Below are 14420 nucleotides of genomic sequence, written 5' to 3'. Positions count from 1 at the left end.
TTTCCCTCGTCGTCGTCGTCCTAATATGTCAGAATTTGGGGCCAACTACCAGAGACTATACCTGACCTACCACTGCAGTATTAACCCTCAGTATAACTCTCTGTACACGCCTTCACTCAGAGGTGGGAAACTCTTCCTGAAACACTCATTTAGGAAAACTTGGGAACAAATGACACATTGAATATAGCACTAAGCCACAGTAGACCATATCAGTATATGACAGAAGTATGTGGACACCCCTTTAGTTGTTTTGTTTGTTTGTTTTCTTTTACTGCTGCTTTTGTTTATTTTCTGAGGAATGTTTTAAAGCAGCGTGGAAACCAGCCAGACCTCGTTTAGGATCAACTGGAACTATGAAATCAGTGTTAGACGCCACTAATGTGTTGGAAAAGCTGTTGCAGCAGCAGAGTATGAGTCACATACGGGTGAAGTGTTCGGGTGTCCATGTATTTTTGACCATATGATGGACCTAAAAAGCCAGCCTTATTGTTGAAACATTCAAATTTCACAACCTGTTCTGCTGATCTGGACTATTCGAGCACGTCAGCTCTACCTGGTCCCATTTTCCACATGAATTTCTTCCACTGTAGCGAAGTGGAAGTTTTTTAAAATGGGCCATTTTAAAAAACATTTATCAATTGGTTTAAATTTGCCATCACTGATAAAGTATAAACTGGATGTGTCTCTTTGGGCAGCTTTATTTTTAGATTTCTCTGTGGAAGTCTCCTTCAGAGAGTCTAAAGGGTGACCGTTCAGGGAGCGAGCACAGATGATGTTTCTGTGGGTGAAATGCTCCTCCTTCAGAGTCCTCGGGATGTTACGGGGGCCTCTAAACCTGGTTCACACATTTCATGCTGCTCAGCTTCCTGGAAAAAAATGAAGATCATCATCCGTGGTCGTACTCCTCACTTGATGTGCTCCCATCTAGCCTGGACTCTGCAGACTCTTCCACTGAAAACTGCTCGTTTGTAGCCGGATTGATAGCTCTCATCAGATGTGTACGTTTGTAATCATTATTAGAAAACTTCCACTGAGTGATCTAAAACACGCAGCAAGCCTGGAGGCGGTACAGAGGTGCACAAGGAGACAGTCTTGAAGTGCAGATTAGCCAAAATTAAGTCCAGAAAGTTGGGAAGTTTTATTATTTAATGAGCTTTTTGTCCATGATGGAAGTGAGAAAAGTGTTTCTCAGGAAGAGTTCCCCCCCCCTAAGTGGGACTGCGGTTTATTCCCACTGTTTCCGCCCTCCCTCCTCCGTGTCTCTCTGCAGAAAGACTGCTTTAACCACGTTCTTCATCCTTCAGTCTGTAACCCCGAAGCAACAAAGGAGCTAACGGCAGGCCCTCCTCCATCGGACCCCTCCCTTTTTCCCCTTCATGCTAAAGACACTGCAAAAGCCACGGCCATTGTATGTATGTTATTTATTTTATCACAAGACTGTGTAGTAATTTATACTGTAAATAATGAAAATACTCTATAAATACACAGCGGACAAACGTGTAGGGACTCGGCAGCGATGATGAGGTGAAGACGAAGCAGGAAAGATTATTAATATATGAAGATCCTTCTATTGTACATACAAACGAGACGGTTATAAATCGAATGTCTGCTGTTTTAGGGAACATGAAGATGTCGATGTGTTTTTATTTTGTGTTATAGAGTTTCTCCCTGAAAGCAGTCTGGGTTTAATCTGATGTTTTTGGTGTCGGGGTGACCGACCCGACTCGAGCACAGAGAGCAATCATTTCAGCTGACTGTCCAAGCTAATCAGTCGAATCGTCACTAATCCTCATGCATCCTAATGAGTAACGTTGGCACCAACAAACGCACACTGTTGCACATTCCAAGCACACACACACACACGCACACACAGTCCCCCTCTTGGTGTAGCATCATGTATTCTGTGTTATGGACTCTCCTGTCGCACCTGAATTGCCTCTTGCAAGAATTTGCACATAAAATAAATCCACAGTTCATTGTTAGCTGCCACATTCAGGGGTGTACTTTCTGTTTATCGATCTGACTGAAGCGGCAAAACGGCTCCCATAACGCCCCCGACACTCACTGCACACGTTTAGTTGGAAGGAATTTAATAATTGCACATCTCCGTGATGAAGTTTGTTCCCTTTGCGTGACTGAATTTACTCTCGACTTGACTTTTCCGCCTTCCTATTCCTGACGATAGAAAAGAAAGCAAAAATCTGTCTGATTTTTCACTGTCGGCCATAAACCTGCCAAAAGCTGCGCCTGAAAGTTTAAACCACGTCTAAGACGGAAAGTTTCCCTCACATTTAGCATTCACTGAGTCCCGGGATCCAAAAGGACATCTGCATCTGGATTAAGGAGCTATACTTTCACAAAACCATCTAGACAATGTTTTTCTTTTGGTTCAGCTTGATTTGTATCTGTGAAAATGGAAAGCCAACGGGCAAATTTACCCCTCCGGGAATTTCAAAAATTCCTAGATCCCAGAAAATTCCAAATTGCTTGGGGATCAATTGAGCCAATCTTAAAACTTCCAATTATTAACATTTTTGCGAGTTTGAGTTTTTACTAAGTTTAACTGTCAGGCGTGTTATTAGTATTAAAATAATTCCTGGTTGAATCCTTGCACTTCCCTGTATGATACTCACATAACTTTCAAAAGTAGATTTTTATTGATATTTCCGATAAAGTACAGAGATGTGATTGTACGTCACTTTAGTTCTTCAGTTTTGCTGATCCAGATGGTGTGTAGTGAGGATACGTTTGAGCCCAGATTGTAATCCAGACATTTCTGGTAGTAACAATTTATAATCAGCTGATTTAGAGGCTACAGGACTGCACCTTAACCATCCTCCCCTCATAATCGGACTGTATTTCTGTTCACTCTGATGCTGTGTGCATGACTACTTAAAAATTTGCTAATTTTAGTATCTCGGAGTATTTAAAGCGACACAGTAGTAGTAGTTTCTGATTGGCTACGTCATAAAGACGCAATTTGAAGAGTGAATCCCTGGGTGGGTGGGGCTTCTCTGTCTGAGATGACCATATAAGGAATAGCCTCACTTGGTGACCTCATACAGAGCCAAGGGTAGAAAAAAAATAAACTGTTACTGAGTTTTTAGTTTACAGGGATTCCTACACATACACTGACCTCATAAATTGAACCTTTGTCCAGGTTTAATAAAAGCACCCAGCATTCTAACATTAGGTATATCACAGAAAAGAAGGAAAAGGAGAATAGCATTAATAGTTAACACTGAAACTTTGACTGATGCTTCTGTGTTGTAAACATGATACGTTTTTGCGATATCAGGGCCAGATGTTGCCAAGAATCAAATTAAACTGAAACGGCGTATTCATTAACAGGTTATTGGCCTGATTTATTCAAAACCAGGTGTCAGTATTCAGCGCCTTCCTGTGTTTGATCTTAAACTTGTTCTTACCTGTCTGCCTATAAATAGCTGAGCAAACGTCCCGCGCTGCAGGAGCCAAGGTTGCGCCCTTGGAGCCCCAGACAAACCGTCGGTTTCTTGGCTTTGCGTCTGAGTCGCCGTTGTCGCAGCATGTGAATTCATTCTTGTCGTCATAGCAACAGCACGCCCGAGGAGGGTATCTTCGAATGAGCATCGTGAGCTTGTGGAGTCGGTCTCGGCTTTAGGGCCAAATTAATGTCGCATCGCGACGTGCGAGGGGAAAATCTGGACCTTCACCTGAAACACTGATGAGAGCACAGATTATTTAAGAGGTTTAACTTCTCCAAAAACATCTTCAAACTAAGTATTTCACAGCCAGGTGTTTGTTTAGAGGTGAACTAAGCCTGCTTCACAATGCAGCATCAAAAACCTACCAAACTCCCTGGATACTCGAATATAGTCGGAGATTTGCCTTTGTCTCTATGGTTTGTAAAGGTTTTGGTTCTTTAAACTTGATGATTTTAGAGATCACAGTCTCTCTGTGTGTTTGTCCTCTCTGTTGCGCAGAATTAGTGTCAAATTTTATTGGAGAAGTACAATAAAGTCACAAGTTAAAACTCGTTTTAATGCAGCTTCAAGATTTCCTGTAACAACGCAGTGCCTCTGACGTCTCCTCGCAGTGTTTCCATCCATGACAAAGAGGCAAAAATGAATCCTGCACTGCAAGAGCTTATTTAGAAATCAGCACATTCTTGACTTGAACACTCACTGGGATAAAAGATAAAACATTCAGCAATAAGAGAGTCTTCAGTTCGTTTGAGAGCTGTCTTTTTAAAAAGCAGGATTTGGTTGCGTTTTTGTGCCGCATTAAGTGGAAGAAACGGTTTAAGCAGTGAGTGCTGACAGAGGTGACATTGGAGAGCAGCGTGAAAAATTTGAAATTTTTTGTTTTAGATTTGCAGCAACTGGTGTTTGTTTGAGGCGCTGAAATCAGAAAATTGAGTGTTGTTCACTGACCTCTGTTCATTTCTGTGTTCAGACTGTCTGCAGGCAGCAAAAGGAAAACAAACAGCCCTGAGTAAACAACATGTAACCCCCCACACACACTCTCACACACTCGCACACACTCACACGCTAAAATCCAGACTTGCAGATGTTCAGCACTGAGGGAACAAACGGCGTTCCACAAATCTTTTCATCAGGATGAAGAAAAGCAAGTCAAACCACTTTAATATGTCCGTGTTTTTCTCCCGTGTGCTTGTTAATGTTGAAATATGCATTCTTCATTAATCACCACACACGCACGCACGCACGCACGCACGCACACACACACACACACACACACACACACACTCTATGCCTGCTCTGATGGAAGTTAAAGCAGCTGAATGACGTCACTGTTTGTAAATGGAGATCTGTTATTAAAACGTGAAACCTGAACCTTCTGTTATCTGTTCTTCTCACTATAACGAGTCATATTAACATACTGAAAACAAGCCTGTGCTTTTTCATGTGGATTCATGAAGAGAGGGTTTAAATGTTTCTGTGCTTGAACTAAATATAGGCTCGAAGCATGAAGTGTAGCTGAGCTTTAGTAGCTCCAAGGACAGCTGGAGGGACCAAGATGGTAATTTTGCATCTTTAAGGCCTTTAAAGTCTTTTTTTTCTTTCCTTTTTTTTTTAGCGTTTGGAAGATTTTTAAAAAAAAAGAAAGCTCCCAGATTAAAATCTTCTGCCCCCCATGTCCTAGAATAACAGGATTTAACAGCCTGCTTTTTGCACACAGACACTGGGAGTCTATGGAAACATCTGCAGAACACAACAGCTTACATATGAGGACAATATTGTGTTCGTGACGTTTAAAAGAACTCCTTATATCCTTGGATATAAGGAGTTCTTTTAAACGTCACGAACACTTTGTTTAACATTCCCAGAATCACCGCAGATCGAAGATACCCTGAACTATCTGTCTGGGGAAGTCTAGCCATCTTGTCTTTCTAACAAGGACATTGATATTCCCGGAGCTCCTCACACTCCTACGCATTAGCAGTAGAGAACTAAACCAGAGGTAAAGGACTCATTCATCGATGTTCACAGGAGTAAACTGGATCAATGTTAAATGTCTGAGCCTAATTGTATGCGTCATACTGCTATCAAGGGGTCAAAGGGTAATCCTTCGGTCTGCAAACCACTGAGTGGTTGCATTAGTCATCAGACCACTGCAGTGACATGTCACATACATGTCACTGCAATTGTCTTTTGTTTGTTCTTGTTTTATGTGTAAAAAGAAGCGCTGCTGAAGTTTCTATGTTATAAATTAGACATAGAGTCAAGGCTGACATGCTGTAGTAAAACAACTATTTCTTAGATGGAACAACAGATAAAATTGAAAAATATTGAAATCTAATGACTCCAGAGAGACAAACACCTGATTTTTGCAGTTGTATCGACTTTGAAAGATTGTTTCAATTATCTGCAACGCTAAAAGGTAAATCCACAAAAATAGGGCAAACACAGCAGAGTTCCCAGAGTTGTTCGCAGTAGCTTGTCATGCGTTCCAGCAGAAGTTAAACGCAACTGTGCTCAGATTTCACTTAAACACTAAATCGTTCACTCTTGTTGCTCAAGCCAGTGAGGAGGAAGCTGAAAGTTGATGCCAGCAACGGAAGGAAAAACTCTGAGACGCACAGGAGGAAGATGAGGACGAGTTAGATTAGGAGTCCTTTCAGATGAAATGTGAGCAACTGTGCTAGACTTTGCTTTCAGTGGCAGTGCTAGTCTCTTAGATTTATTCTCATTTCACTTTGTTCTGAGTTAACATAATGTTTAAAGAAATAACAGGAACTCTCATGGAAAGGAACAAAGGTGTTTTTCTAATGTCTTCAGCCCAGTAACATAAAAGCTTTTTGTTATTTATCCAAACCTCTTGTGAGTGCCTGAAATTTGCCTGAGTGAAAATTTTTTCCCAGTTTTTGTTCATAATTTTTCCATTTTTCTTTTTTTCAACATACTATTTATACTTGATTCTTATAATGTTGGATGAGAAAAATGTGAAACAGGCCACTTTTAAGTAAGGTATGAAGTCTTATGACATATACAAAATAAATAAAACTCAAATCTTTACCAGATGCTTTATTCTGTTTTTTTTTTCTTATGTAAGTGAGGGCATAAGTTCATCACACTGTAATAACGGAAGCTGAGGTCCTACTTCTGATTTTATCTCATACTTTTGTAATTTCTGTGGAACTGCCACAGAAAAATTCAAGTTGCATTTTCTGAGCACTGTTTTTGTTTTTCTGTTGAAGTGTGGGTGATATGGTTGCTGGGTGACACTGTGCAGATCTGAGCAAAGGTAAAACTTTGGTTTTTGTGAGTTTTACCAGAAGAGTCAGATGTTTGGTTCATGTAGTTTGTAGATTGAGTTTTGGGACATAAAGTTTGGAGATAGTTTAAAAAACTGTAAAATGTGTTTAGCCAGCAAACCCAACCTGTGAGAGGATCCAGGGAGAACACAAGCATGGGGCAAACCCCACACTGACTAGAGAAATCAAATCAGGAACCTTTGTGCTGTGAGGCAACAGCGCTAACCACTACACCATCGTGCTTGATATGAATATGAGACACACACATAAACAGATGTGTCTTCTAATCTGCTCCTGTAATGAGGAATGGCTATTTATAGTTACCCTGAAACGAAGACGTGACTGTAAGAATGAGGCAGCACTTTTTTGATACCGAGCCTATCAGTTACAAATCCAAATGTCTGAGGCTTAGCGCCTGCCCTGCAGAGCCATCAGCACAAGATGTGCATGGCAACTGGAGTACTTTATTTTGTAGAGGACTGTTACAGATTTGTATGCGTTAATGAGTAGCCATTTTTATCAAGCGTGTTTTCGTCTCTGACGATCAGTGGAGTGGCGACGCAAACGAACACCATCAGCTGTAATTCCGCTGTGAGCCTGCAGAGGAAGAAAATACCCCGTTAAACACTCGGGCTGATGGTGGTAGAATGGATCGGCCGGAGGGACGCCTTGTTCTACTGTGATTGGCTGTTCCGTCGTATAACTGATGACGTTCCACTGAAGGCCGCAACAGTGTTGATGTTCACTGTAACATTGTAGCTTCAGGCGGTGTGCTGATGTAACCAATCAAACATTCGTGTGTGTGTGTGTGTGTGTGTGTGTGTGTGTGTGTGTGTGTGTGTGTGTGTGTGTGTGTGTGTGTGTGTGTGTGTTAATGTAACAAAGCATTGTTCTGGTCGGGTGGTGCGCTCAGGCTGTAATGCAGAAACCGTCTGTTGGAAAGAGGCAACAGTCACAGCTGGTTAGACACCCTGATCCAGGCTGTTTAATCTGAACAAAGGTTCAAAGTGTTTTTATTACTTTTTACTGTTTTATTTTCTAGTATAGTTAAACTATTCATTTAAATGACGCTTTAACTCCCTCCCCCAAAAAAGTGCTCACGTCAGAGGTGCTTCAGATGGCTGCTGGGAGGCGTAGAAACATCTGGAAAGAGTTTGAATGTACAGGTGAGCTCACGGTGTCAGACTGTGTATCCACTGAAACTGTGAACCTAGAAGAGTCACGGTTTTTGAGGCTCTTCTTTAGTCTTTCTAATAAACAATATGCGTATAAAGAAGCCTGTTTTGTTAGTGTACTGAGCATGCGCAGGCTGAAACAGTGCAGCTGTCTGTGTTTGACAAAAAAGAGTCACAGTCACATCACGTCTCCATAAACAAGATTCAAAAATAATCATTAAACACCTCTGCATCATGTTCCAGTACTGTCCGACGGCCTCCAGTCTCACTTCTTCATGTTCCAATTATCAAAGACTTTTTGAAAGGTAATTTGAAAGGTAATTATCAAAGGTAATTTTTGAAGTGGTCTTGTTCCTCCAGGCTTTCTGATGGACCTTCTTTGGATGTTGGCTGCTTGTTCATTAATTTTCAGTCCAGTCCTTTTGCCTGACAATTTCAGAAAAATGTTTTTGTTTGTTAAAGTTTTCACTCCATTCCCTTTGGGATTCTTGAATGCTGAGCTATCATAAAAAAGACACTTAAGGGATGAACCAGTGCTGAGCCTATACATAACATACATGTTTTCTTTTAACACATTTGTTCCCATTAATTTTGCAAAACTAAAAAGTTGAACTATTAGAAATGGTCAGAGTGTAAGTGTGCCTGTGAAGAAGTTCTTCTTAAGTAAGGGAAACAGAGAAAAGGCTGAGGTATGCCAAATCAAAGTTGGCATGTAGGAGGTCAGGAGAGGTCACGAGTTTCCTGGAAAACATTTAAAAAACTTAATTAATTTCAGCTTTGAATTGTGGGTATTAAATGTAAATTGATTCCAGAGGTTTACTTCACTAAACCCCTCAGCTGCTTCAGTTAAGTTGCCCCCTCCTCTTCTTACCCCCTGGTGTTAAGGGGCAGGTGGCGGAGAAGCTCCATCTAAGCAAAGCGGCTGACTGGCTGTGCTTCGTAGAATAAAATGTAGTAGAATGCCTTCATTGTCACTATACAGTTGTACAATGAGATACAGAGCATCTCCTACTCAGTGCAAACATGTGGGGTGGGGGGAACAGTTCTTCAGCACTATATACATAAGAACAGTATTAACAGAGATAAAATATATAAAATGTACAAATATGCAAAAAGGTGTAAGAAAGTAAATATGTAATAAATAGTGTTATGTATATACAGTTGGGTTATTGCACATAGAATAGGGTATTCATGACTGCGTATTTACGATCAACACTCAAACCCCAAGATTTTGCCAACTTTGTCCTAAAACTAAGTTTTAAAAATATTTCCTCTCCTGGAAATCAAAATTCCGGCCTCCGTTTTCACTCCATTCCCTTCAGGATTCTTGAATGTTGTTTCTCTCTCAGGTTTCGCTTCTTACATGATCACCGTATTCGTTATGACGACACGCCATGTCACAGCGGACACGCCCCGCTCAGCGTCCCTCCAGCTGATGCAACCTAGCCGAGAGTGAAACGCAGTAAGGAGCCTCAGAGCGCCTGCGTCGAAGGGTGAAGGCAGAGACGCCAGTAATACCGGAAACAAGAACGTCTACAAAATAAAGGCACCATTCGACCGAGTGACCCACTTTCCCAATCTGCATCAAATTTCAGCTGCTAAATGATCCGTCATCGACCACTGGTGATATTTTATCAGGCATATGTATGTACTGTGTGGGATGTAAAACTATAATAAACACCCATCAAACCATTGCAAATCAAAATACCTGTAATTACAAACGAAGGTTTATTTCGAAAACAAATTATCAAGAAGACACCCATTCAGACAGATGAACAACATTAAAAACGATTTATTTATTTATTTGTTTTTTCTATTATTGATAAACCTAACGCGGATTAGACAGAAAGGCAAAACAACACGTCATGTAACCGAGTCATTAGTTAAAGCCAATTAGCAGTCTCTATCCCCGGTTAATCTTTTAAAACTGTGTCCAAACAATCAAACTGATTCGTTAGCTTCTCCTGATTACTGCTCAGAGACTAATCACTTGTTTACATCACCTTTAACTTGATCCGATCTGCTGTTTCCTTGTAAAGATAAACGGTAATGTGCTTAAGTAAAACGCAATGAAACACTAAAACTAGACTTTTGAAAAAAGATCTAAAGGAAAGTACTGTTAGCAGTGGCGTGTCTAGAAAATTTTTGTTGGGGGGGCCAGGTAGGGGCACAGATTTGGAGAAGGGTGGCAGATGTAATTGGCAGATAAAGTTTAAAAAATTCTACCAACCGTTAATCAAAGGAGCTTGCAAGCTCCTTTGACTACGATGACCTGGATGACTGAGAACCTTCACAGACCTACCAACCGTTAACCATAATTCAATAACCCTGTAAACCTAATAACCGAATGCGCTTTTAACTCTTATTCGAATGAGATTTTAACCACTATGGTGCAAAGTTTTTAGATACTGTGTTGATAAAGTACAAGAGATACAATCAGTGCTTTGTCAGTGTTTACTCAGTATTCAAGGACAGCAATATTTGCATAGTATTTTTACTGACATATAGTGCACATATGTTTTGGGCAAAAACATTTTTGAATATTAAAATACGAACATTTGTAACAAACAATTGACAAATTAGCCAATTCCAATGTAAAACTTTATCTGCCTGTTAAAAAAAGAAGATAATCTTCTCACAAACTGGTGATTTTGAAACAGGAAAAAAGTGGGGAAACAACTGAAAAGACTAACATTTGAATGAAACCTGAAAGCAAGTAAATACTTTCTATGCTGCCTTATGGTAAACTTTGGTAATATTGATCAAGAACAACACTGGCTGATGATGAAATACAGTCAGCTGGCATGGTGACACTGCCAGTATTAACCTGCAGGGCTGGACTGGGACAGAAAATCGGGCATTTTGACTACAGACCGGCCCACCAGGTATTAAAGCCATAAAGCCTTTGAATGAAAACAAATGCTGTTGTGACAGTCCCATATGGAAAAGAAATAGTAAAAACTTACATGATTTACTCATGAAAGTGGCCACTTTCTTATTACTTTCATATGTTGTTTTAGTATCCAAAACATACAAGATTCATTATATAATCTTTCAAGGGATCTTATATCTGTTTTTACTCTTGTATGCTTTTCATACAAGTTTCACACAAGACAGATACAAACTTTATAAAATTTATATATATCTTTTCCATATGTACACCGTCTTGTTGGTATATGTATGATTTCTATACATTTTACATCAGATAAAAACTTTGGTTGTAAGATTTAGATAATTATTTAATAAAAGCTAGACATTTTAAATGAGAATAAGAAAGAAAGGTATTTCTTTGTGCCCCCCTTTTGCCTGTTAATGCCCTACCTGCCCCCCTGGCAAAACTTTCCTAGACCCGCCCCTGCACAGTTACCAGCTGTCAGCTACATAAAAAAGGATCCTGGTGTTATTTGTCTCTCAGAAACAGTTCATAACTTCCCTTCAACTCATCCATGTCACCTAAAAGGTAAACCTGTTTCTCCATCATCTGTTCAGCTCTGATGATTCAGTAAGGACATCTCCTGGTTTCATCTTCATGTTTCCCTCTCACCACATAACCAAACCGACATCATGACCAGCAGGTTTACAGCTGTGGCTCCAGCCAACATCAGCTGATACTAGAAATTAATATTAAATAAATTCTAACAAAAGCTGATCAAGCTTAAACGTGCTGCTGTTGTTTAGCGCGACATCTGCTGGTTTCCTTTCTGGCGCAAAGTGGGCGATAAATAAACAAGAGAGACGATCAGCTGATCATTGATCAGTTTCATGATTGAAGTAGCAACAGGAGAGGGAGGGGGGAGAATGAGAGAAGTTCACTATCAGTAACATCATAGCACCCACCCAGCTGTATAAAAACTCCGTCAAGCTGGCTAGAACGCAGTACGAGTTATTGTAACTGACAGTAAAAAGTCAGCACAACAAAAATAAACTCCACCTAAACTTGGTTTATATCTGACCCAGATAGACTGCAGGTCATAACTTCTTACCTGAAGTTCAGTTCACCTGACACTCGGACTGGTGGCTGCTTCGGGTCTCTCCTCCTGCCTCCCCTTCCCTCATCCACCTGCTGGCCTCTGTGGAAGCCCCGCCATAGCCACCACCAAACAACTGAGTTATTTTTACACATCGACCTGCATCTGGCCAATCCACCACCTCTCATTGTTCATGCCCTTACAAAATAAAAATAAAAAATAAGTCACTGGGGATATGCCCGGTATGCCCGATGGCCAGTCCAGCTATGTTAACCTGCAACCAAATCTGCAGCTCCATACAGCAATGTTACGACTTAGATGATATCTTATAACTCATAACTCTTATGTTAGCTGCCCTCAGTAGCATACTGTCTGAAATATTCGACGGCTGCAATAATTCTTTAAGTGTTATTTTTTTCCTTGGTATTCTAATTTCACCGAAGTTTACTAAACTCAACAAACTTAATATTACTTACCGGGACATTTATTCTGTCCTCATTTTCTTTCACCGAAAAATTGTTTCGTGCAGTGCCGTCTTTCGTGCTTGGCTCTCCTACCTTTGCTAACTTGATGCACATAGCGCAGAAGCCAATGCTGCATTCACTTACACTCTTATATCTGAGCTTCACCGTGAAAACATAATCGTACATTTGATATTTGATTGAATTTTATTGTTTTGCCTTTGGGGTGGCACCTGGGGTGGCCAGTCTGGTTGGGGGGGTGGCCTGTGCCCCCCCAGGCCACCCCGCTGGACACGCCACTGACTGTTAGACACAAAAATCACTCTAAAACGAGAATAAACAGGAAATGTTTCCAGTTTTAGTCTTTGCCGGTGTTAAAAACAGACTGGCCTAACATGATACGCAATGCTGTGTTTGTGTTGTAAACCGATTCTGGGCGTTTTAAAGTTTGCCTCAAATACCTGCTTCCTACTGTTAGAATAAAATATAATAATAACTGATAGTCAGATTCATCAAAACCAAACTGAAAACTCTACACCTGAACAGAATGAAATAAAACACAATAATAAAATAAAAAATATAAAAAATAACTTTGCCTGTTTAGGTAAATTTTGCACAATATCCTGTGGTCGAAAAGTAAAGGCCTCCGAAGACATTTAACTATAGATTAAAATCCTCCTTGTTAATAAGAAATTGAGAGAAACCGTAAGCGGAAGCGAGGGACTCTTACTTTGAAGTCTCGGACGGAAGTAGCCCGTGTTTACAGTGAGTAACCTGACGCCTTTGAGGGGTTTAGGATTTTACTGTGTCGTCGAGTCAGATGAACAACAATAAAAAACCGAATCGTTTCGCTCAGCACTTAGATTGAAGATGGAGAAGAAGGAGGGGGTCGTTGCGGTCAAACGGTAAGACTTATCGATTTACGGTTACTCGGGTGAAGGCTTCGGTATGTTTATCTGTATTTTTTCGCTTTTAACTTTGAGTGTCCGGGAGCCATTAAAGCAGCAGCGGGCGGTGGAAACGACGGCGGCTTAGCTCGCACGGCTACAGGCTGTGTGGCTAGCTCTCTGTCGGCCTGTTTATATTCAAGGAACATTATTTTTAAATTATTATTTAAATAAAAAAAAAACTTCTGTTTTTCCCCCCCTCCACAGCTCAGTGCTGCCTTTTCCATGCGTTCAACACAGCCTTTTAATTTGAAATCCTATTTGAATTGCGCGTGCTGAGCAGGCTTATGTCCTTAAAAAAAATAGACATAATTAATATTACAGCATGTTTACAAGCCTGTGAATTAGATAAATATGCATGAAATGTGATATCTGCCGTACACCTGTATTACTCAGTCTGGTCTTGTGTTGTTGTTGCAGAGCACAGCCGCCGCCTTTGTTCACGCCATGTTGCTCTGCTTCATGGATGTCCCGCATCCCAGTTATGGATTTTTCTTTTCTTTTTTATTGCAGGCAGACATAACAGACAGAGATGGCTGCGGAGAGATAATATTAACGTGTTCGCGGGGTTTCTCGGGACTTTGCGTCTTATTGTAGTAGATTGTTTAAAAAAGAAAAAGAGGAAGCTTTGGTGGAAAGTGGAAGACAGTCTGGGGACATTTAGTGACACCTCAAAGAAAGGAACGGTGTGTTCTCCGAAGGCTTTAGAGCAGAGCCTGAGTACATCTTTGGTTCACATTGTTTTATATGAGATATTTGTATTTATCAGAGAGCATGGCTGCCATAGAGGGCATATTTTCATGTTATAAGAGACACACTTATGTGTTCTGGAGTAAGTGGCAGATAATTTATGGAGGATTTCTAGTCATGTCTCTTTTTTGTGTTTGTTTTTTTGTAATGCTTTGAGGTTCTTTTCAAATCCCGCTGGTGTCAGGGCAAGGCTTTAGGGTTTAATATTAACACTAAAACTGGAAGTATAGTCTTTCCTGTCAGAGCATGGGGGGGTGGTAACATGTGGGACAGAGTGGACAGCCACAGCAGGAGCTGTGACCTCCGCCTAGGAGGAAACCTGAAGCCCACCAGAACAGTGTGCTCAACCAAAAGGTGTC

The 14420-nt window shown here is 40.7% G+C and overlaps 1 protein-coding gene across 2 annotated transcripts in view; it reads left to right on the top strand.

The window, feature by feature from the left end:
• Nucleotides 1-13152: 13152 nt before the first annotated feature.
• The window catches only part of hif1al (hypoxia inducible factor 1 subunit alpha, like), a 32605-nt gene continuing 31337 nt past the window's right edge, over nt 13153-14420 (top strand). For both annotated transcript variants that reach the window (XM_085371202.1, XM_085371201.1), the window contains exon 1: nt 13153-13269. In XM_085371202.1, the coding sequence (XP_085227328.1) occupies nt 13235-13269 (35 nt within the window). In that variant the 5' untranslated portion in view covers nt 13153-13234. The remainder of the gene's footprint in view (nt 13270-14420) is intronic.

This window comes from Diplotaxodon limnothrissa, linkage group LG14 (assembly GCF_057381915.1).
Source record: "Diplotaxodon limnothrissa isolate DT_005_m linkage group LG14, D_limnothrissa_male_GT1.1, whole genome shotgun sequence".
Classification (NCBI taxonomy): Eukaryota; Metazoa; Chordata; class Actinopteri; order Cichliformes; family Cichlidae; genus Diplotaxodon; species Diplotaxodon limnothrissa.
This window is presented reverse-complemented; position numbering and strand designations above follow the sequence as displayed.